General features: G+C 36.5%; 1 protein-coding gene across 7 annotated transcripts in view; it reads left to right on the top strand.

Moving 5' to 3' along the window:
• The window catches only part of SESTD1 (SEC14 and spectrin domain containing 1), a 50183-nt gene extending 29145 nt beyond the window's left edge, over positions 1 to 21038 (top strand). For 6 of the 7 annotated variants that reach the window (XM_081935256.1, XM_081935253.1, XM_081935258.1 and 3 more), the window contains 13 exons: positions 2113 to 2226; positions 3751 to 3848; positions 4344 to 4399; positions 5321 to 5532; positions 8666 to 8788; positions 10529 to 10723; positions 11725 to 11839; positions 12986 to 13145; positions 15513 to 15594; positions 15775 to 15897; positions 16874 to 17065; positions 18586 to 18707; positions 19784 to 21038. In XM_081935256.1, coding sequence (XP_081791382.1) covers positions 2113 to 2226; positions 3751 to 3848; positions 4344 to 4399; positions 5321 to 5532; positions 8666 to 8788; positions 10529 to 10723; positions 11725 to 11839; positions 12986 to 13145; positions 15513 to 15594; positions 15775 to 15897; positions 16874 to 17065; positions 18586 to 18707; positions 19784 to 19913 — 1722 coding nt within the window. In that variant the 3' untranslated portion in view covers positions 19914 to 21038. The remainder of the gene's footprint in view (positions 1 to 2112; positions 2227 to 3750; positions 3849 to 4343; positions 4400 to 5320; positions 5533 to 8665; positions 8789 to 10528; positions 10724 to 11724; positions 11840 to 12985; positions 13146 to 15512; positions 15595 to 15774; positions 15898 to 16873; positions 17066 to 18585; positions 18708 to 19783) is intronic. The other variant, XM_081935259.1, reaches the window with a different exon arrangement.
• The last annotated feature ends 3939 nt before the right edge of the window (positions 21039 to 24977 follow it).

Raw genomic sequence — 24977 nt, 5'->3', positions numbered from 1 at the left:
TAAATATAAAACAGAATGTAATAAAACTACATCAATATACTTATATAAATGGCTTGCTGTGGCTCAGATTAAGTTATAGATTCAAAAATCTTGTCTTGAAGTAGTTAAATTTGAAGGAAGAGACATTGCATGTGAATTTTCTCATCTTAATATTCTTGGTGCTCTGTGATGCACAAGGAAAACAAGGTTTTCATTAACTCTTTGAATTTAGGGGCTTCCCCCCTTTGTAGTTTTTGGTTCAAAGTTGTGTACATGTTTTTTATTTGCCATTTTAAAAAAAACAGATCTGATTTTAAATTATTCCTTTGGAAAACAATTTCAACAACAAAGGTCTCAATTATATATTAGCATAAGTTTCAAAGATTGGGGTAAAGTTCTAAAAATGTTAAATTACATCATAAACTATAATAAATTAATATTTTGCTTGGAACAAGGAAGGGAAAGATACCTACCTATCATCTATCCATTGATTGAGTGAAATCCTGAAATATAATAGTATTTCAGGGGTGAACGCCAGTGATGATTGTGGCTTTGCTAGTGCAAGACAGTTGTTTTTAACTGTCATAGGTGGTGCTTTATTAATAGAAGCTTTCTGGAATTGTATGTCCCACCAGGTGGATTTGGTTGATGAAGGCTCCAATATATTGTACATTGCCGTACAATTTCCCTTTCTTCTGGCATGTAGCTGTTGTGGGAGAACAGAACTCCCAGTTGACAACCCATAATTTTTACATGACACTTCCAGACAGCGTGACTTTATGTTGCCCAAAATTTCCAGTTTCACATTTCAAAAGGAACAGGGCTTGAGTGGATTCTTCTCACTGTTAAAGTTACCAGGATTTTATAGACATTTCTGTGGTGCAAAGTTGGTGAACAGAGATGTCTCAGCCAAGCAGTACCTAGTAATTAATTGATCCAAAATCCAGAAACTTCCGAAAGGCTACTCACTTTTTAGGGGATTTCTTCTTTGCAAAAATTCCTTTGTGAATGGAAAAATATGTTGTGCTTCCACAATCACACATGTGGGGAGTGATCAGTTTGTTTGGCAAGCCAGTTTGAGTTCCTTGTTTGGAAAGGCTCTTTTACAGATACAGTAAATAGTAGATAAATACTTAAAATGATATGTTAGCATCTACATGCTTTGTTAGGGCTAGGGTTAGGATATTGTACTCCATTATTTAAAGGTACCAGTAAAAGGTAGCTAGAAAAGAAGGAACTATTAATTTTTAAAAATAATTTAAAAATGAAAAACATATGTCAGGTTTCTTAAGTGTTTTACTTTGTCACCATTTTTACAGATGATCCGTCTATGAACATTGGAATTTAGTGGAAAATTCATTTGTGTTGTTTGTGTTTTAAAATGTTAGTTTGAAAGGATGACAATTTGAATGCCTGGGGATTGAATCAGGGAGATAAATTCAGAAGAGAAGAAATTCAGTTAATTGGATTTGCAATCTTATAATGTCTTTTTACACTACCTAACACTGTAGCAACTGAAACAGCAATGCTTTTTCTGTTAGTCGACATAGGATGTGATTGTGGTCCCTAGTGAGCAATCTGATTTGCAGATTACCTTCATATGGTTGTAATAATCCAGTTTCATTAAGACTAAAAATAGTTGTTCCATCTTTGTGGCTTAGAATTTCTATCATGATAACAGTAGTGTGGAAGAAAGCTTCTTTTCAACAACTTTAACTACTTTTGGAGTGGGGTATGAACTTTCAAGCTTAGTTGATCGTGATTCATTTGATTGTATATACAGTTTACTCCAAATAATTTAATACAAGATACTAATAATATAATAGAAGTAAAATATAGAATTATATTAACTTACCTATAAGTATAATAGAAGTAAAAACTTGAGTTATATTAATTGGGACAAAAATTTTAATATTTGTTCCAAGAGATGAGCCATTAAGACTTTTCTTTAAAACATTAATTCATTGATGCATTTTTAAATATTCCTACTTATTTATTAAAGTGTAATAGCTGAAAAGTCTGTTATACTTCAATCTTACTATAAAAAATGGATGGTTTTCAGTTGAAGTATAGTATTTTATTTTCTAACACAAACTTCTGAGTTGTTAATTTCCCATTTAATGACTCTCATAGGTTATTTTGGTATCTGCTAACAAGCTTACTCGATACATAGAACCATCTCAACTAACAGAAGATTTTGGAGGAAGTCTTACCTATGATCATATGGATTGGCTGAACAAAAGACTGGTTAGTTTCTTGGCAAATGTTTTTTTTTCAATATAATTGATCAAGAAATATAATCTGGTTGCATCTAGATACAACTGGGTTTGGTGCTAACTGGAGGTTAAAAAAATCCACACATGTTATTACCAAGGTTAGTTGACAATTCAGGATTTGGAGATGCTATCATTGCTTGTCCTTTCGTTGTACACACTTTTTAAGATACAGCCAGGATTACAGATTTTTAAAAAACCACAATTGGCTATATAGATTGTAATAGTTGTGAACTGCAGTTGGCCAATGTGATTGTAATTCATGCCGAATTTCATGAAAATAAAGACTAAGATTCTTAAGGCAGATATTGATTGGCAAATAGTGTAATATTAACATTATCCTTACTTGCTATTTGAATATTTTCTTAATTGGTTATTTCAACACACATAAAAATTCTCTGCTGAAAAATTCTTGATACTGCCATTATGACAAGTATGTTTTATTATACATTCCATTCCATTGACATACATCAGTGCACACACATCCTTGATACTCATCATTACCCTTGAGAGAAAAAACAACATAATGATTAATGTTGGATGAAGTTTCTTAGGATGGCTTCTCAACAGCATTGCAGCAGCTATCAAAACATAATGATTAGTTTTGCAACTTGGATTTTTAAAATTATAACCAAGTTTTGCAACTTGGATTTTTAAAATTATAACCAATTATAACCTAAAGTCCTGTTTAGCTTGATGATATCCTTAGTCTAGTTCTGCTTTAAATGGTTATGAGGACTGAGCATTTAACCCAGGGGTGTCCAAACTTGAGAACTTTAAGACTTGTGGACTTCAATTCTCAGAATTCCCCAGCCAGCATGGTCCACAAGTCTTAAAGTTCTCAAGTTTGGACACCCCTGATTTAACCAAAGCCCTGGGTGTCGTCAGGAAATTACAGAGGTAACCCTACATTTGTGACCACAATGGAACATGGAATTTCAAGCACAATTGTATGTTCTTGTGGTTGTGAGTCCAGGCACCACGTGACAGGAATCACTTTTACAACTTGTAAAGCGAGTCATCACAGTCATGAAGCTAGTTATGTGGTCTTTAAGTGAATCCAACATGTATATTTGTTTTGGTTATTTTCTGCTGGAAAATAGCAAAATAAAATAAATAATCTCACAAATTGTGGTCACATGACTACAATTTGTTGTAAATGTGAGCCAGTTACAAAGCACAATAGTGTGATCACATGACCACAGGGAGAGAGGCAGCAGTTGTAATTTAGAGGAAGGGGCATAAGTAGATTTTTGAAGTCTTATATATCATAACTTCAAATGGTTATTAAGCCAACAGTCATTAAGTGAGGACTTCCTGAATCAGTGGATGTAAAAATAACACATTTCAGTGATATGGCAGTTGCTATTAATGCAAAACGTAAAGACCAACCACCATCTTTAGATTTGTTCATAATGGAACAATAAAAGAACTATAGTGCAGTGCTCAGACATTTTAAAGTTCAGTCTCTGAAATGCTAACTCACTATTTTATATAGGCATTTGAGAAGTTTACAAAAGAGTCTACATCCTTACTTGATGAGCTTGCATTAATCAACAGTGGAAGTGATAAGGGAAACCAACAGGAGAAAGAGAGGTAATATTTTCCTTGCTGTTATTAATTGTTCCTTAGGTACTTACAGAATCTTAATTATCAAAAGTCTGGTGTTTCGAAGCTATTGTTGTGGTCTTTCTTTTTGCTTCTAGCTTGATCATAGAAATATTCTTGTAACTCTCTATAGCTCCCTTACATATTTTGTACAGTATATGACTGCATTTATGTTACATTGCAGTAAAATATATGATATATGTTTCGAGAGGACATATGAAAGTTTTCTTTGTATTAATAATATCTTTCTAAGTTCTTAATGTCTGTTCATTTATTTCCTTTGAAAAACAACCAAAACAAATTTTAAAATGTTAAACATTCCTGAGATTTTGAAAATTTCCTTGGACATTGACAGGTGTGTATTGAAACGTAACATGACCAGTATTCACAATGGGGAAAAATTAGAAATTTGCATAATTTTTATTGCTTTTAAGTCTTAAAACTTCTGTTTTCATTCACAATAAATTATTTTTCTCTTTCAAGGTCGTTAGATACAAATTTTCTACCATCTGTTGATCCTGAGACCGTTCTGCAGACAGGTATATCAGTCCAATATGGCACCATTTTCAAAAATTTTGAGTAGCACGAACATAAACTGAATCAGCCACTTAACTAAAGTCCATACAGTTTATCAGTTACAGTTAATTATTATAAAATAATGCATTTATGAAAGTTTTCCTTTTCTTTTTAAATTTCTATATGCAACTATTCTGCTTCCTTCTAATTTCTGGGAAGAGCAGCAGTAGAGAAATAAAGTACTGGTCTCTCTTTCTGCTGAAATTGTTGAATTTATGTTTTTAAACAGCAAGCAATTACTAATTGAAATGCCTTTAAAGATATGGTAGCCAAAAACAGAAAACTCGTGCCAGCCCAGCTATTTGTATTTTCCCCCAAATTCTGAAAGTGGTTTAGTCGGTATTTCTCCATGCCAGGTTTTCTGAAAACAGTTCAGAAAGTGTTTTCACAGTGTCAGCTAGTGATTAGTTAGATATTACAAATTGGCCCAGGGAATTATTTGTATCCTAAAACTGTCGTTGGGGTATTTGTTCTCTGCCTTCTTGCTGTTGTACTCAGTTTGATTTTCCCATATTCTTCAGTTTTGGGAGAGTTACTGAAAGTTGCAGATAAGTGACACCAATCATCATCAGTCCTTTACATCTATGTCAATTGAGACAGCTGATGTTCTAGATTAGGTCTTGGACTAAGCAATGAATAAAAATAAGCTGAGATTCAGTCTATTTCAAGTGGAGTTAATGTTTGTATAGGTTTAGCCTGGCTAATTAAATGGTACTCTGTTTTGAATGGTGGTTTTAACCTCAGAAAATTTGCATAAAAACTGAAATTAGAAGCCTTTATGTTTCTAGCAAAAAGTGTTTCCCATTAAAGTTTAGCTCAGTTTTTGCCTGAGTCATTAGATCATTTGAATACTTAAAATATTTATATGTATATATTCTATTAAGGTCATGAGCTCTTATCGGAATTGCAGCAACACCGTTTTAATGGTTCAGATGGAGGAGTCTCCTGGTCTCCTATGGATGATGAACTGCTTGCTCAGCCCCAGGTTATGAAGTTATTAGATTCTCTCAGAGAACAGTATACACGGTATCAGGAAGTATGCAGGCAAAGGAGCAAACGAACTCAGTTGGAAGAAATTCAACAGAAGGTAATGCAGGTAAGTGGTATACTCACTTGCATCTATTGTCCGTATTAGTAAAATGATTAGATGGAGAGTTAACAAGTTTTTAATATGCTGTGTCAGTTGGTGGGGGCACCTCAAAGCTGCTACAGTTTTTCTTGGATAAATGCAGCTTCCATTTGCAACGGGCATATACCTGGAAAAGGTATGCTTGATTTCAGGTATTCCCGACAAGTATCAGGTGCATAGCCAAATCACATTTGCCTTTTAAATTTGAATCACGGCATTGCATTACCATAAAATTTGTATATCTAGTGATTGGAATCCAAATTTGCCCTTTTAATGCAAGTCTGTTCCCCACCAGAGTAATAATAAGATAAACTTGAAACAATTTGTGCATTGAAAGGTCATGAAAGATCAAGTGGTGCTCTGGAAATTGATATTATAGAGTCAGTTTGGTAGAGTGGCTAAGGTGCTGGGGTAGAAACTACCGTAGGAGACTTAAGAGAATGGTTTGGGGAAGATAGGCAGAGGTTATATGCATGTTCACTGCCTTGAGTTGACTAAAAAACTCAAAACAAAGGTGGGTTGATTGAGAAAAATGCCGTCTAGTTAGTGAAGTGCCTTTATTAATGCATTTAAATAGATTTATTTACAAGAGCATCAATCTCAATTTTCATCATTCTAATTACAACATCATTTCTTTGCTCTGTATTACTGAATTACATAGGAAATTAATTATACTTAGACTGATAGTAAAAGTCTTGCATTCTCCTCTCTTTTTAGTTACTAATTTAGAAATCATCTGCTAAAGATTTACACACACACACACATCTTAATAAAATAAATGACCAAGGGAATACATTTTCAAGCCTTCAGCCAATTTTATCACATTATTTTAGTGATGAAAAAGGAAAAACCAGAAGACAGGGGAATGAAAGCTGGCAAATGCAGATTTATTGTAATATAAAATGCAGGCAGTCCTTGGCTTACAACAGAAGTTTGGACCAGAATTGTCATTGCTACATGATATGGTCGTAAAACAACATCATGTGACCATGCCACTTCCCAGTTATTCTTTGCTTCTAGAAAGCTGGCAGGGAATATCAGAAATCAAGTGGCTGTGGGAATGCTGCAATGACAGCCCCATTCATAAGTCCGCCTTGTTCAATAACTTTGTCCCAAAGGTGTTTTTTCAAGAGGCAACTGGACTTTCTTGTTTTTCTTTGAAGACATTTTGCTTCTCATCCAAGAAGCTTCTTCAGCTCTTCTTGGATGAGGAACATAAGCATCCCCTCTACCTTCATCACCCTTATAGGGTGATTTTCGGCCTCGTAGAGCCTCCGGGCTTGAAGAAATCGGTGGGACTTCGCGGAGTTGCCGCTTGTCCGCACCACTTCCCCATGAGGTCATCTGCTTTCCCACTGGCCTAATGTATTCTTGAATGTAACCTCATTATGATACAACTGTAAAAGCTACCGTAAATGTTTTCAAATAAAATGACTGCTAACAGCCAAAAAGTTTTTCTTTTTAAAAGAGAAACCAGAAAGTCCAGTTGCCTCTTGAAAAGGCACCTTCTGGACAACCATGACCTGGATGGCTGAGAATCTCCATAGACACTTCCTAACTTTGGTTAGAAATGGATGCCACCCGAGGGCTGTCTGTAGCTGTTGCTGTGATAAATTCTTTCGTCTTGTATGAGTTAGCCATATTGAGAGTTAGTACAAATAAGACTAAAAATATACTTTGGTATTTGTTTAGTTTTTTCACAGATACTTGTGACTGACAGTTACCTTCTATTTTTGATTTTAAAAAACTGGTATGCACTTGCAAGTGAATGGTGACTGCATTTGCCCCTCATTTAAAACCATGGTTATCACATTCCAACCACTATGTAGTAAATGGACTATAAGATGATATTGACACATTTTTAGTTACTTTCTATTATAACAGGAATTTAGTTAGCAGATTTAAATTGACTGCAAAGTACGATTTCTGAAGCTGGCTTATTGAATAGTGATCCTCATATTCAGTTCCCAATATAAATAACTGACTAAAAGTGGGTGCAAAAACCTCCAAAACCTTCATATGTTAATATGCACATGCCATTCATAAATGACTTCTGTGCACCCAAATACAATTGAATGGACTGTCCTTCAAATGGATTCTGTGAGTTGACATTATTATATGATAATACACATTCATATTGACTTTGATATAAGTAATGCAGAAATTGATGTTTTGCAGGCTAGGTAGGATACCTGGGATAATGGAATAAAGCTTGACACTGTCAGATTTGTATAACCACCGTGTATTATCTTAGACTATAAAACCCTTGGAAGTAATAAAAGGGCTAGGAAAGAAGATAAATAAGCATGGAAGTGGCCCAGACGGAAGTGTCTGAAAGCTTTATTTTCCATTTGCTAGCCTTAAATAGTCATGACTTTCTTTGGCTACTACCTCACAATAGATGAGGTGGACTGGAAGGATCTTTATTATCCATATACAGTTCACTTTGTCAACCCTTCTGAATTTTCAGCATTTCTGCATAAATGTGACCTGAAATGTGATCGTCTCTCCAAACATCCTAAAATTAGATAATAAAGAGAACCCAATTAAAGCAAGGATCAAAAATATTTAAGTACCACTGCAGTGTAAGATATATTCCTAGATTTCTATACATTTTTTTGACAAATGCTGTTCTGATGCCACTTTGTTATAGTATATAAAGTAATTATGCTAAGGTGTTTTTTAAAGGAAATTTATCTTAATAACATAATACCACAAATTAGAACAATTTACCTTTCACTTGAAACAAAAAGGCATTGCATTTTACCTGTCAATATAAGTAAGTATAAGTTGAAAATGAGAAGTGTGCCTCCTTTCCTTTGTGCTGTTTCTGACATGAGACTGCGATGTTATTAAGGTTCACAAAGAAAGCATGCATTTAAAAAATGGGGTCAGGTTGTTTAGTCCCTTGATTTTGTACCAACTCTGACCTCTCCAGCCCTTATTTTCCTTCTGGAAATAAGGCTGGTATTTATGTATATACTGTGCACTGTATTAGGAAAGGTTGTTTTAAATAATAGAAAGCTTTTAAAATCCACCTGCTCTGTATTGGTTTTAAATCATATATGATGACAAACATGCTGCTTTTTTATTTAAATAGGTAGTGAACTGGCTCGAAGGGCCAGGTTCGGATCAGCTTAGAACCCAGTGGGGAATCGGTGATTCAATTAGGGCTTCACAAGCTTTGCAACAGAAACATGAAGAGATTGAAAGTCAACACAGCGTGAGTTTTCATTTTCCCAAGGAAGTTCCTATGTAATGACTTTTTATATGTCATTTATTGCATGCAATATTTCGAGTGGCCTTCTTTTCTAGTGAATTTTAGACAGTGATTTATGTATTGGCAAACAGGGGACATTTTCTTCTAGAACAAGCTACTGATCATGTAAATGATTAGTTCTAGTGTCATAATATACTATAGTTGGAAAAAGGAATGATTGTGCCTCTGAGACTGAAAATAAATCATTGCCTACCAAGGATCCTCTAATCTCTTAGAGGTGGGGGAAATTTCATTTATTCCTGCTGGTTTTGGACAAAGAATAATTATTCCTCCCAGTGAATTATCTGTACTATTTTCCCATTCTTTCCAGATGACTTGGGAACAGGAAGATTCCTTCCATTCAATACAATTGAGCTGCTTGCTTCAACTATTTGAATAGGAATGAATAGCGGTTCTGTTCACCTATTTGCCCTTTCCCCAATGGATAGTGCATTCTATAATCAACCAGTGATCATTGTGCTAAAATAACAGGATAGCTTTATATAGCTTCAACAATTTTCTGGATGAACTTATAAGCCAGTAGTGAGGAAATGGTTCTCTCTGTCCATTCCTCTATAGCAGGGGTGTCAAACTCCCGTTGTCACAGTGGTGTCATGTGACGTATTGGGATTTTTTCCCCCCTTCGCTAAACTGGGCGTGGGCATGGCCAGTGCGTGACGTATCTGGCCTGGGGGCAGGCAGTTTGGCAGCCCCGCTCTATTGCATCTGTTTCTCTGCCTACCACCTTCTCCAGTCCACTCTGCCTCTGTCCCTATTTCTTAGTGCTTTTGTCCCACTCTTTGTTATATGTCCCAGTGTTTCTGTTTAGCCACATGTCTTTCCTTGGCCCTCTTTCCTGCACATTTTTACTAGCATGTAAGTTCATGTCAAATATTGCAGGTGCTTTGCCTTACTTCAGAGTGTTTCCTGTGTTTTTAAGAATGGAACACACTTCCTATGTAACTAGAGCAGTGATGGCTAACCTTTTCTGGACCAAGTGCCCAAAGCTCAAGCATACACGTGCATGCGTGCACAAATGCCCAAAATGCAATGCACGTGCAGTCCCGCACATGTGGCCCAGCCTCCATGCGTTCCATAGGTTCGCCATCATGAAACTAGAGGATGGGGGAGGGGGGGAAGTAAAGAAACCCTAGGAAATTATTTAATAAATCTAGGATAAGGAAAAGGAGAGGTATAGAAAGGGAAGAACAGTATGATCAAGGGAACAAATAGATGAACAGCCAAATGCATTTTGTGGAGTGTTAAATAAATGCAAATACATATATGATTTATCAGTGTTATTTAAAAAAAACAGATTTGGGCAAATTGAAGGACAGGATATTACAGTTGGGGAAAATGAAAGATTTTTTTTTATATGAATAAGATAAAGAACGATTTGGAAAAAAAAACTATTGAGAAAAAATGTTCTTGAAAATTGCTTCCAGCTCCTGAAATTGACTAAATAATAGAATCATTTTATTATGCTGAAAACGAAATGAAAGGTGGACATAATGTTGAGTTTCAGCAGATTTGCATACCATTAGTTTTTTTTTAACATAACATTATTAAATAGAGATATGCATAATCTTGCTCAATATTTCAGTAAGCTGAGGTTTGCTGAATAGCGGTTGTACCTGTGCTTTTAAAAACAATATGGCAAAATTATCAGTAATGGTGATAATGCCTTGATGATTGATTTTGCAGGAGTGGTTTGCGGTGTACGTGGAACTGAATCAACAGATTGCAGCTTTGCTGAATGCTGGGGATGAAGAAGATCTTGTAGAACTAAAAGCATTGCAACAGCAGTTGAGCGATGTTTGTTATCGGCAGGCTAGCCAGTTGGAGTTTAGGCAGAATCTGCTACAAGCAGCCCTTGAATTTCATGGTGTTGCTCAAGATGTAAGTAAAATATGCACTTTGTACGTTTTGCTTCATGAAAATGCCATTTGCAGAAGGTCAGTAGATAAGCCGGTTTATATTTAGGAATAATTTTGCTCAAGTAGTTCCAATGAGCGTGGAAAAAGTCTTAAAATAAATGAGAACAAGGAAGTATCAGAGCTCATTTGGAAGTCTGCTGTTAATTAATGGAGGCAGTTTAAAAAAGAGTGTCCATTTCTCTTTATTATGTACACATTGACTAGACAGGAATTCCCTTTCCATGTTTGCTATAATTCTTTCACCAAGAAGCTAGACAAGCAAACCTGGAGCAGATGAGCAAATTACATAAATCTCTGCTATAATAATAATATCAGTTGGATTTTTCTAGAAATGAGCTCCGAGCCAAGCCAATGACATAAACTCAGTAACTATTTGCCCTTTCGTTTGGATTCTTTTTGGCATATGGTTCTTGAGAAAATTGCAGAGTATGTGAAGAAATTAAGAGTTACCACCTGCTTTTAGAAAATTGATTTGGAGGGGCCCTTATCCTTCTTGGCAGGCAGTGTTTCAGAGGCCATTCTGGGGGATGAATTTTGACAATTTAGTTACTGGTGTATGGTGACTCAATCCTACTCCGTATGCAAATAAAATCAGTGAGGAAAAAAAAGCCATAAGGGGCATTGAAATGCCATCAGTGTAGACTTTGTTGTTTAAACCTAAGTGAAGTATTTAACCTTCCTGAACGTTATTTAGATTCTTCCTGGGCACTTTGGGTTGGATGAAGCGGCAGCAGCTGAAAGGGCTGGAAACCAGAGCTTTCCTTTGCAGCTTCTTGCACAGACACTGTTGCTAAGCTCTATTGTTCAGACCATCTTCTTTGACCATCCCTGTGTCCTAGCTCTGTCTCTTTCATAATTGAGCTAGTCACAGTTCTGTCTGACATTCACTCAATAAATCTCTTTAAGGAGGAAGACTTAAAATCATAAAAATAACTTGCTGACTTTGGCGTTGGCTCTTTTCAGTTGTCTCAGCAACTAGATGGATTACTCGGGATGCTGTGTGTTGATGTAGCCCCAGCTGATGGAGCGTCAATTCAGCAAACTTTAAAGCTACTTGAAGAGAAATTAAAAAGTGTTGGTAAGGAAAAACAAGATTAAATGGCCAACTATGCTACCGTGAATGTCTTTAATTTGCAGAATAAGTATTGGATTAAATTGCCTACTTTTTCGTATAAGCCTAACAAGCACATTGAATGGAAAGCTGGAACAGACTGTGGGTACAGATTCTCTTGGCTGGCTCATAAAGGGAGCTTTAAAAATACCTCATTGTGGAGTGATATTCAGTAATATACATTGACCGCCATATTCATGTTTTGTGAATAGAGTTCAATAGGAACTAGAAATCTGTACCTTCCAGCTCCTATGGAAATCCAAACATGCAGCCTTCCAAAACCTATGCATGGCTGACAAGGGCAAGGCCAATTAGCCTAATTTAATCCCCAGTTTAATTGCTGGATCATCTGTTACACAACTAACAGATCAATATGGCGTATAACTCACAAGAGTCATAAGGAATAGATTTGAGCTACTGACAGCAGTAGTCTCCAAGTGAGCCTCTTAACTGTGTATTTAAAAGAATTTAATTTTAAGCTACATCTGTTATTTTAATAATTGTTACTGAAAGAGTGTTGGGTTGAATAAACAACAAACTGATTAAGGGCAAACAGAATAAATGGGAAGACAATCTCTCATTTAACATAAATGTGTGGGGAGGGACCATAATAAAGACAAAATTGCATTAGGGTGAATCAGGACATTGGCCATTTGTGCCCACCAATTCTTTCTTTGGCTGGTAGTATATCTCCTAGATCTTGGGCAGCAATATAGGTCTTGGTCAACAATCTCAACCTAGCTGTTTCTTTTTATTTGATTTTACCAAAAATTGAATCTGGATTTTCAGCAGGAGTAGTGCCTCACTTACAATAAACACTATCAAGCCTGACATAAATCAATTTGTGTTCTAAAAAAACACGCTGTATGTGTCTGTACTGCTGAAGAATTAACCACTCTTCTTATCAGTTGATACATAGTTAACTGTCAACACTTAAAAGATGTGCTTACACAATGTACCTTTTAGAATTCAGTCGGTTAAGTGGGAAAGTGACAGTAAGACAGCAGCATCTAACTTGCATGTGAACAGAAACAGAATTGGGTACTCATGATTTAAGAGAATAGTTCATCTTGCATTGTATACGAAATAAAATTTTGTTCATTATCCCTATAGACCTGGGCCTCCAAGGATTGCGTGAAAAGGGTCAAGGTCTTCTTGATCAGATATCTAACCAAGCTTCCTGGGCTTATGGGAAAGATGTAACAGGGGAAAACAAAGAGAATGTTGATCACATCCAGGGAGTAATGGAAGACATGCAGCTCAGGAAGCAAAGGTATTCTTGGTGATGTTGGACTCCTAACAATTTCTCTTTCCTAATGACTTCACTTTAAAACCACTGTTAACTTCTTTTTAAATGGCACTTTATTTTTCAAACAAATGAAAATATGAAAAATAATCAAAATGCAAACCTAAGTGTGCATAGCAGAAGTGGTATTCAGGTTCTGACCAGTTCTGGAGAACCAGTAGTGGAAATTTTGAGTAGTTCAGAAAATTAGTAAATACCACCTCTGACTGGTCCCACCCCCATCTATTCTCTGCCTCCCGGGTCCCAGCTGATTGGGAGGAAATGGAGATTTTGGAGTGGGGAGGGAATGGAGATTTTACAGTATCCTTCCCCTACTAGAACTAGTAGTAAAAAAAATTGAATCCCACGACTGGTGTATAGGTTTGTACCCTGTGTATTTTTTTCTTCTGCAAAGTAGGAATCCCAAAATTTATAAGTAAGATTTTTGTTTAAACTTCACATTCAACAAAATCAGTTTATTATAAAAACTGGTTCTATAATTAGCTTGCTTCCAATGTTTTCCTATACAGTTTCATAAATTCAGATATGTTTGTTATTTCAGTATTGTGCAGCACTTACTTTTACTTCTCTTAATAATGTTAATGCAAGTTATAATTTAGTAGTTTCTTTAAATATTGCGGAAAAACTGCTTTTAAGATTAATTGGTAACTAATGGCTTTGGTTTCATTTGGAAATGTTTAATGTTCCATTACATATTGTTCCATTTTCTAAATTTTGATGAGGAATTATGTATGAGTTTACATTTGCTACATAAATTATTTTAATTTTCCTGATAATTTAGCAGCTGCTGCAATATTTATTTAAAGAAAATACAAAATCCTCCTGATATACATTTTAAAGGAAAGTTAGCAAAGTTTATTGAATAAGGTGTTACACTTAAAAAATAAAAACACAGTTTTGAACTCAGATACAGCTTTAAAAACTACAAACATGATAACAACAAACAAGAACACAGACCATAGAATAATAGAGTTGGAAGGGACCTCAGAGGTCTTCTAGTCCCAACCCCCTGCTTGAGCAGGAGAGCCTATACCATTTTAGATAAACGGTTGTCCAGTCTCTTTGAAAGGCTTTAGTGATGAAGTAGCCACAACTTCTGACGGCAAGCTATTCCATGGGTTGATTGCTCTCACCATTAGGAAATTTCTCCTTAGTTGGATTTGATTTAGATTAACATTTTTGTATTATTTTTTTAAAAAATCTCCCATTATATGGGTTGCTACTTGCTTGGCAATGAAGACATAATTTGCTGCTATCCATTGGGAGTCAGCTGCTTTTAGCTATTCTTTAAGAAAGGCCTGTATAAGTGGCTTTTCCATGCCTTCTTTTCTGCTCAAGGTTTGGAATATACTTACTTTGAAAGAACGTCGTCCCTTCATAGGACACTCCTTTTCCTAAGGCACTGGGCTCATCTTCCAGTAGACTACAATCCCCAAAGGTTTTCATCCCAGTTCTTACCTGTCCTAGACTGTGCTTGGATATGACATGAGGTACCAAGTTTGAGAAAACTGCTTGGAGGTAAAACAAGCAAACAGAAGAGGTCATGAGCAACCATTAGGTAAGATGAGAGAAAGACAGACAGACAGACAAACATGAAGCAGCACATATGCAGTTGGCCATGAGCAGCTAGTTAAACAGCCATGCTATAAATGACTGCTTTCATTATTCATAGGGAAGTGCTTGTTGTGCATTTGGGTAGAATACCCCTTTCAGAGGATATGCACAGTTGTACACAGTTTTCTTATTACTTTTCTAATTTATCTTGATGAAATGGTTTATTAACATCTGAACTTAGTTTACTGTGCTGTTATATTATGATTTTGTCTTTTTTTAAACTAACTTTGTTTTGAGAAAATTTGATTGAGAGCTGGGAACAAAATATTCCAATCCCACTGCTATTTTCTAAGGAAGGAGAGTATGGGCCCAAGCTTGTTCACATAATGTTAAGGCATAATTTAGCACTGTATGTAATTGTAGCAATAATCTAGCATTGTACAGCCGTAAGCCATAATGCTGTTCAATAAAGCCACTGGTATAAAATATAAGAATAGAACTTCCATGGTATATCTATATCATAAGCAGCTTCAAAGGTGTATACGGTAGCTAAACTTTCCTCTGGGACTATCAATGTGGGTATTTAAGATTAATTAAAGTTGTAAGATTTATCAGATTTTGGGTATTCTTAAAGTGTTATTCTTACTCTTGTAAAACGTTACGTTTAGACATTTCCCCAAATTCCATTGCTACATTTAAAAATAAGAATTGCTTGTGTATAATTTTTTTTATAAGCAGAGTTAACCTTTCTGATACCGTTTTATGTTCTGTCTTTCACAGATGTGAGGACATGGTAGATGTGAGACGATTAAAGATGCTTCAGATGGTTCAGCTATTTAAGTGTGAAGAGGATGCTGCTCAGGTGAGACTGATGGTGTAGGCAGCTGTTGCCTAAAAGAAAACTGTCAGACAGATCAAGTGAACTTTGGGAACTGATAAAACATTGGGTAGTTTTGGGTAGCTGTACTTTTTATACAAATTTGACAAATGTATTCTATGTCTCCCCTTTTATTTTACAATCTCATTCTGCTCATTTCTGTAGGCAATAGAATGGTTAAATGAATTATTAGATGCGCTGCTGAAGACTCATACCCGTTTGGGAGATGATGCCCAAGAAACCAAAATTTTGTTGGAAAAACATAGGAAATTTGTTGATGTAGCTCAGGTATGTATGCATTTTTGTTGCAAATTAGTTTGCTATTAAGGTTTGCTATCTGTATTTAAAACGGTTGTTTTGGTTATTTGCTGAGTAGTATACTAATTAATATTATTGCTGTCAATCATGGTTAGATATGATAAGATTATTGGCCAACTGAAATCTTGTTTAAGGTTAATTTATTATTTTATTTATTAAATTCATTGCCTCCTCCCACATCTTGTCACATGGGAACTGGGTTGCTTATAATGTTAAAAAGGATAAAACTATACAAAACCCAAATATAATGCAAATAAAATGCAATTACTATAAAAATACAATTCTCTAAAACTAAAAGATGTGGAGGGAGGGAGTAGGATGAGTGTGTGTGGGGGTGTCTGTTATTAATCTACCAACCATTTATTAATTTATACATGTCAAAATGCTCTTCAGCTATTAGGAAATGCTTGAATTCATTCATTCATTCATCTTCCATGAATATGAAATGGATACAAACTCTACTTGGGGCCACAGTTTTATTTCTCAAGTCACTTCTCTAACTAGTTAGCAAGGATTTAACATTTTTAGTATTTAGATTAATAGGCAAGCATCATTTGGCAGGGATTACCAGGCAGAAGAAAGAAGAAATGTTAATGCTGTGGTAATGAGGCTTGATGTTCAGGTGAAACGTGGATGGCGTGGCAGATGTGTTGAGGATGATTCAATAACATACCAGATCCTTTTAGAATTTCCATAGCTGCCAAATAAAATCAAATGTGACTCTTGCAGTCTTTTAACTGAGAGCAATTCAGCTAGGAAAGTTCAGTTTCCTTTTGTTGCTGTTTCCTTCTTCCCTATTTGGATGGTCCTGCAAATGAAAATGGCATGGAAAATCAAACTTGTTTTTCATAGAAAAGCTATAGTCTCTCATCATTCACATGTTACTGTGTTACACTTAAATCTGTCCCAACACTGAAAATGTCCACCTTAATGTCTACTTTTCTAGAGTACCTATGATTATGGGCGGCAATTACTACAGGCTACTGTGGTTTTGTGTCAGTCTCTGAGATGCACTTCTAGATCGTCAGGAGAAACACTTCCAAAGCTGAACCGCGTATGGAAACAATTCACAATCACTTCAGAAGAAAGAGTAACAAGGCTAGAGATGGCTGCTGCTTTCCACTCAAATGCGGAAAAAGTGAGTTTCTGCAGTTGATTCCAGTAACTTTGATGTAGTATGCTTTTTATGTGTTCATTTATATTTAATAAAGTTTGATCATGTTTACACGGAATGTTAAAATTCATGGTGTTAATTAGCATTAAAACATTTTTTTCATTGTGGAACTGTTGGTGGTCTCAGAGAGAGCCATGGATTTCAGAAGAACTTGCATTTAACTTCAATATGATTAAAATCGACATTTAGCAATAGCAATAGCACTTAGACTTAGATACCTCTTCACAGTGCTTTACAGCCCTCTCTAAGCGGTTTACAGAGTCAGCCAGTTGCCCCCAACAATCTGGGTCCTCATTTTACCCACTACGGAAGGATGAAAGACTGAGCCAATCTTGAGCCAGTCAGGATAGCCGAATCATTTAAGATGAATCCACATGTTTAATTGGAATTTTCATCCTTAATATACATAGTTCTCTCTTAACAGTCGTAGTTGGGACCAGCAACATTGTCACTAAGTGACAGTCATAAAGCACAACATCGTGGGACCATGCTGACTTACGATGGTAGTTGCAGCAGTCTCAGTTGTGATCATTAAGTGGACCCCTGCTGTCACAGTATCCTGTAGTCACGTGATTGACATTGGAAACCTGCCTGTTTCCCCATTGACTTTGCTTGTTGGAAGCCGGCAGTGAATGGCGCCTGATCAAAGGACACTGCAACATAATGTGAACCGGTTGCCAAGCGCCCAAATTATCACATGGCCACAAGGGAACTGCAACTATAAGGACCTATTATAAGTCCCTCTTCTTCGGTGCCATTTTAACTTTGAATAGTCATTGAATCAGTGGTTGTTAACAAGGACCGCTTTTCATTCTGTACAAGCTATGGTTAGCCTATTGAGATAATAGATCATAATACTAAATTATTGTCTTGATTGATTAAATGCTGTAAGGTGGTGTGGACCCTTAGCAACCACATAGATTTTCTACAGGATGATCTATCCTCAACATCTTGTAGGTTTCAACAGTGCATTCCCTGCTGTTGTAATTGAAGTCTATCCACCTTACTCCTCTTTTTCCTTTTATTTTTTCCTAGCATTACGCACTAGACTGTATTGTGCAATTATTGCTCTCACAACTGAAAGTTTTCTCCCATTTTTCCTTTACAAAAAGGAAATGGGTTTCACATATGAAGTAGGTTTTGCATTCTTTGTTGAAGTCAATGCACTGTGTACAGCATGCACAGACTTCATTAGCAATTCTGTACAGTTCCCTTAAAATAGCTGTGTTTTGACTTCATGTATTAGTTAATTTTTTAAAATCTGTGACTCCATCAGCAGACAAAACTATGAAGAATATCTCATAGGCACACTTTGGCAATGTGCTAGAACTTTTCCAGGACTTCAGCTGAGTTAGTAGTCCATCTGTTGTGTCTAAGAATACAGAAAACATTAGAAGAATGCATGAGTTTTGTTTCTTTTTATTGCAATTTACAATTGAACCGTGTTCATCCCCCCCCCCCCCCCATATGTTACTTTATTACAGGTTTTGCAAGAATGCCCAGATGAGTCTGAATCTATATATGATCAGGAACAATTTGATGAGATTGAAGCTGTTGGAAAATCCCTTCTGGATAGATTAACAGTTCCAGTGGTTTATCCTGATGGGTAAGTAGAAGGCCTTGCATTGCTCACTATGCAATGCAAAATAATTTCATTATGCATAGTAATAAGTTTTAAAAAGCAGATATGGCAACAGAACAGAACAAATTAAAATTGAGTGGCGGTAGTTTCACATTGGTTTGCACTTAGCCAGAACAGGTGATTGAGAGAGGAAGTGGTTGGTGAAGGGATGAAGTCCTTTAGAAGATCTGTGGTGCTCCATAGACATCAGTAAGGGGAGTAAAAGGGAAGGTAAACGATGAAACCCATTGTATGCCATCACAATGCAAATGCTCCCCCTCCTTTGTATATTGCCTTGTGATATTGCATGCCTGTATAACAAGAGTGCAATGCTGCTTTTATTATTTTGACAAAAGCTTCCTGCCTTATAGATGCTTCAGAATAGTTCCTGGTACACTCCTTGGGGAGTGTATCTACCCAAAATAGTGCTTGACTTTCTGTGCTTTCCATGGATAGAATAAGGCCACCTAAACTTTCCCTAATCCTAACAGCTAAATTAATTCTTGGTTTAGGATTGCACTTTTAAGTCAGATGTCATATATTGAGGTGCTGGAGAATATTAAAACTAAGAAATACAATTTAATAATTTATTAAAATTTAATAGTCTTACTATGTATTATGTATATGTTATGTCAGTAAAACATACAAGATACGTTTGTCCATACGAAAGATGATATCTTGTTTATTTGAAATGAAAGTAAATACTAATAAAATAGCTTCAAATAAATCATATTACAACTAATTGCAACAAGTGTGAAAAAAAGCAATTTGTATGTTTTAACAGAGTTGTGAAGTCTGGTATCAAATTACTTCACACATAAATATCCCCAAGGTTAGGAAACTCTTCTGAAATTTCAAGTGTTCTATTTTTCTATATTATCCTGAAACTACTGGAAAATTATTTCTGGTAGATTAACAGTTTCTGTGATAGGATATTATAATAACATATATTATCCTGAAAGCTGCAAAGTGAGAAAATAAATCTGTGAACATAGCAAAAACTCTCTATTACTTTCTTACATGTAAGGGATTGGGTTTGGTTTTTTTTTTCTTTTTTTTAGCACTGAGCAGTTTTTTGGGAGCCCGAGTGATATGGCTTCTTCAGCCGAACACATCAGAGAGAAGATAAAGTTGGTTTGTCTGAGAAAACAACAACTGACACAACCAGATGCCTGTACCACAGAGACCTAATAACCTCTCCCTGCCAATTCATAAGATGCCTATTTGTAACTCCGCATGACATCTGCATTCTATGCCTGCCATAATACATGAAAATGCATTTCATAGCTATTATTAAACATAAAAAAACCTCTTCATCCTTCTTGAAGCAAATCTTATTCTACATCTTAACCATATATTTCTACAAAGCCATAATTTAACATGCTATGAACATCCAGACTTCAACTATAATGAAAAGGAACAGAAGACGTTGCACTGAATACTTGCTTTGAAGCTTTATCCCAACCTATCAGGTGCTGCTTTCTCTAGGCAACTGATGCAAGTTTTAAAATGGTGCTAATAAGTGCAAGTTCCACAAAAAATATTTCTGTTTATTCTCCAGATGATGTAGTATTTTAAGCTGTAGGTGAACTATCTGTTGTATAGACCTATAATTTTGATTTGTATTTTTTTTAAATGGTCCTTTTTATTGTGCGGATACGTGCCATCAAATCCTGGAAATTCATTATATTGGATTTTTTTTTCCAATTTGTATGGATAAGGTATTAAATGTTTTGTGCTTAATGAAGTCCACCTTTTAAAAATCCAGTAACTTTTATGGAAGCTTGCATTTCCTACTTTATTGCAGGAAATTGTAAAAGAGAGTACCTCCATTTTGGATCTTGAGTGAAAGTTTCTTAATAATTGAAAGAAGAGGGAATAAGCATCATCATGTAAGCAAGGAAGAAAAAATGATATGAAAGCAGCTGTTGACAGTTAATGGCAAATCAAGTTCATTTTTCTTGTTGACTTTTGTTTGTAGATGGGAAGGAAAAGGACTTACATTTTACAAGAGTAAGAATCAAAGTCTGGCAAGAGGGATTTGTAGGTGCAAATTGAAGACATAAGAGAAATTGATAGGTTTCTCTTTTAATGTACCTTTTTTTCTCTTTTTTTCTACAAGTATTGATATTGGACATATATGTTCCACTAGTTACATCTTTATGACTGAGCAAATTCAAGTAACAACTGATGATGCAATTTCCAGAGCAGATAAATGCTAGGTATTGTAATAAAATGATCAAATATAGGGCATAAATTATGTATTCATTCCTCCAATCTGCAAAAGCCAAATAAAAACCTTTATATATTTATGAACTATGAGCATATGTTTATTTTTTAAAACATGTTATGAAATGACAGTGTATCTTTGGGAGACCTGTTTGGGATATGTAATAAAACTCCTTGCTGTGTAGGTAAGGGAGTTACCGTATTTTTTGGAGTATAAGATGCACCCTTTTCCCTCAAAAAAGAGGCTGAAAATCTGGGTGCGTCTTATACACTGAATACAGCATTTTTTGCTTCCCGAAACTCCGCCCCTTCACCAAAATGGCTGTGCAGAGCTTTTAGAAGGCTTTCAGAGAGCTCCCGGGGGCTGAGGAGGGCAGAAATGAGTGGAAAACGGTTGGTTTTTTGCCCCCCCCCAGCCCCCAGCAGCAATGTATAAGCTTCCTAAAGGCTATCCACGCCCTTTTTTAAAAAAAGGGAGGGGGCATTTTTGCAAAAAGGCGTTTTTGCTCATTTTTGCTCCCCCACTTCCCTGGAGCACTCTACAAGCCGCCTAAGGGCTATTCGTGCCCTTTTTTTGGAAAAAAAAAACGGGCTCGTTTTTCTGAAAAACGGGCCATTTTGGGGAGGTTTGCAGAGTGCAAAAACTTTTTTTTTTAATTTTACTCTTCAAAACCTTGCGTCTTATACTCCGGTGAGTCTTATACTCTGAAAAATACAGTAAATGGCTTCTTGAAACGTAAAATACACAGCTTGATGGATGAAGCACTTTTAAGTGAGAAGACAGGAGACTAATTTTAATCCTTTACACGTAGCCCTGGACTTACCACCACAATTGGGACCAGCACTTTGGTCACTAAGCAGTATGGTCTTTAAGGGAGTGATTTTATGACTATTTTTGCTGTGATCATTAAGCCAACCACGTGGTTACTCAGTGAATCCAGCTTCCCCCCTTGATTTTGTTGTCAGAAGCCCCCTGAGAAAGTTGCATGAGCCCAGGATGCTGCAACCAATTGTCAAAACACCCTAATTTTGATCATATGGCCATGGGGCTGTTGTGAAGTCAGATCACCTTTCACTACTGTTGTAACTTGTACCTGCTCTTAAAATCCACACTAGACACAATCCATCACCTTTCCTTCTTTTGTTTTGCTTGGGGCAAGAATAAGCATGGAAAAGAAACATTTGAATCATCTTTTTTTTTTTTGCAGTTATCCTGGGCTACACACTGATTCAGGGAGCCAGATTTCATTTGTATTGCTATGAAAATTCATATAAGCATCTTTCCGGTTCCCCCCAAAAATAAAGGAAGCAATGAGCTAGGTCACAACACGACAACTCTTGTTTGGCGTAATTTCTCAGATGCATCTCCTCTCCTTAGCCTGCTTCTCTTCCCTGGAAGTGGGCTCCAACCAGCAATGCTAAGAAGGTTTCTAGCATCGGCAGCAACCATCTTGCCTTTTCCTCGTCAGGCATTCCGGATGCCTTCATAGCAAGAAAAGAAAAACACTGCAGGTCTACAGAAAAGGATTCTCAGTAGGGGTATGGTCACTTTTAGGACCAGCATTTCTGTTGCTAAGCAAGGTGGTTAAGTAAGTCATGCCCAATTCTATTACAGGTGGCCCTCCACTTAGGATCACAATTGAGCCCAAAATTTTATGTTGTCAAGTGAGAATTTGCTAAGTGAGTTTTGCCCCACTTTATGACATTTCTTGCCACTGTTGTGAAGTGAATCACTGCAAGTTAGTAACTTGGTTGTTAAGTGAATGTGGCTTTCCCCATTGACCTTGCTTGTCAGGTGGTTGCAAAAAGTGATCACATGACCCAGTTGCCAAGCATCTGAATTTTGATCACATGGCTGGGGATGCTGCAAAGGTGGTAACTGAAAAACAGTCGTGTCACTTTTCTCAGTGCTGTTGTAACTTTGAACAGTCACTAAATGAACTGTTGTAAGTTGAGGACTGCCTTTTTTGACATGGTTGCTAAGTAAATCGCTGCAACTAACAAATGAATCGCACAGCCATTAAGTGACTCTGGCTTCCCCCCATTGAATTTGCTCATCAGACGCTGCCTGGGAGGGTCACAAATGACAATAACATGATCACGGAAAACACTGCAACTGTAACTGTCCTAAGCACATGCCAGTTGCCAAGTGTCCAAATTTGGATCATGTGACCAGAAGGACACTGCAATGGTTATGTATGCACAAGGACTGTTTCCAAGTCACACTTTTCAGGGCCATTGCAACTTCAAATAGTGGCTAAAGGAATGGTAAATCAAGTGTTGGTTAATCAAACGATAAATCGAATACAGGAAATAACTCAAAATATACAACATTCCTGATCAGAAACTCTTCTACAAGTACGTTCTAGCCAAATCTCTCCCAAAGGAGAGGCCACAGATAGCAATCCCCCCCCCCCCAAAAAAAAACACCCATTATACAAAATTACATCTGGAAGGATATCCTGATTCAAATGCTACCATTAAGTATTTATATTCCAATGACTGACTTGAGCATATAAGCCATGGCATTTGCATGATGTCGTATGCCCCAGTTTCTACATACACACACACACTTTTCAATGGCTGCAGGCATGTTTTTTTTTCCCTTTTCTATTGCTTAGGTTTTGTGGGACATCCTGGGGTAGGCAATTTAGATGGACACGTTTCTACTAAATTTGCCCTGCAGAGATGAAATGACCTGAAGAAAATGAGAGCATGAGATGGAAATAATTCATATTTTAGTCTGACCACTGCACAGCAATTTTATCAAAAAGGCTGCATTTAGGTTTTATTGCTTAGCCATCAGTTCCCTATTAAGTAAATTGGCCTATTTTTATCATTACTGTGCTCATGACCTAGGTATCACAACTTCACTTTTTTATTATTTTAAATTTAAGCTTTGAAATCTCAATTCTAGGGGCTTGGAAACATTGGTTTCCAGTTCTTCCCAAGAGGGAGATGATGAGCATAATTGGTGGGCTCCAAAAATACCATTATTCATCAGATGGCAGCAAGCTAGCAAGAGAGAGAAAGGGGAAGAGGGGCCTCTAGTGGTGGTCCTTATTTTTTGCAGTTTAGATCTGGTAACCTAATAAATTTCCCTCATTGAATGTGTTATTGGGAAATTACAGATTTAACACACCCTGTTAATCTTTGTCAACAATACATATTCTTTTACTGTTCATATCAAAAGTTTGATAGGGAAAACATTGTGTCCTCTATGATCTGCAGAACTGGTGTCTAAGTACCCGTAAGGCAAATATGCACCAACGCTATGCAAATAGGAATATGACAGATTAAAGTCTAATCTAATGTATAGAATGCATCCAAAATTTGAATCTCTTGTCTGGGAGGGAATTAAGTTTGGGGAGGTTGTAGCTGCTTCAGGGCTGCTACTGAGGTCATGTGATTTTTATTTTCAATGTTACATGACTCGTTCCAAGCCGCTCACAATCCTTCACTCCTTCAGTCAGCAAGGAGCTGACTTACCATGTGGCTCTTAAAGAAGCAACAACTTTACGGTGTATAATATTTTTATTGTTTTATGTACCCCTCCTCCGGCAAACAAACATTCGCATGCCACTGAATGCCTTCTTTATCCAGGAACTCAACATACAGGTACCCGCATAATGCTCCAAACTTTTATAAGTGGCATATAAATAACTATACTACTTAGTTTTGTTGTTGTTAGTTGCGAAGTTGTGTCCGACCCATCGCGACCCCGTGGACAATGTTCCTCCAGGCCTTCCTGCCCTCTACCATCCTCTGGAGTCCATTTAAGTTCACGCCTACTGCTTCGGTGACTCCATCCAGCCACCTCATTCTCTGTCATCCCCTTCTTTTGCCCTCAATCTTTCCCAGCATGAGGCTCTTCTCCAGTGACTCCACTTAGTTTTAGTAGTATATAAATAGTACTCTACAACACTCTTCTTGAGGTCTTACAAAGTCCTTTTATTTTTTCAAACAGATGTTGAATTTAATCTGTCATGTTCCTTCACAACAGATAGATTGGACAGAAAGTCACCA

The sequence above is a fragment of the Natrix helvetica genome (genome assembly GCF_964273705.1).
Source record: "Natrix helvetica genome assembly, chromosome: 1".
In the NCBI taxonomy this organism is placed as follows: domain Eukaryota; kingdom Metazoa; phylum Chordata; class Lepidosauria; order Squamata; family Natricidae; genus Natrix; species Natrix helvetica.
This window is presented reverse-complemented; position numbering and strand designations above follow the sequence as displayed.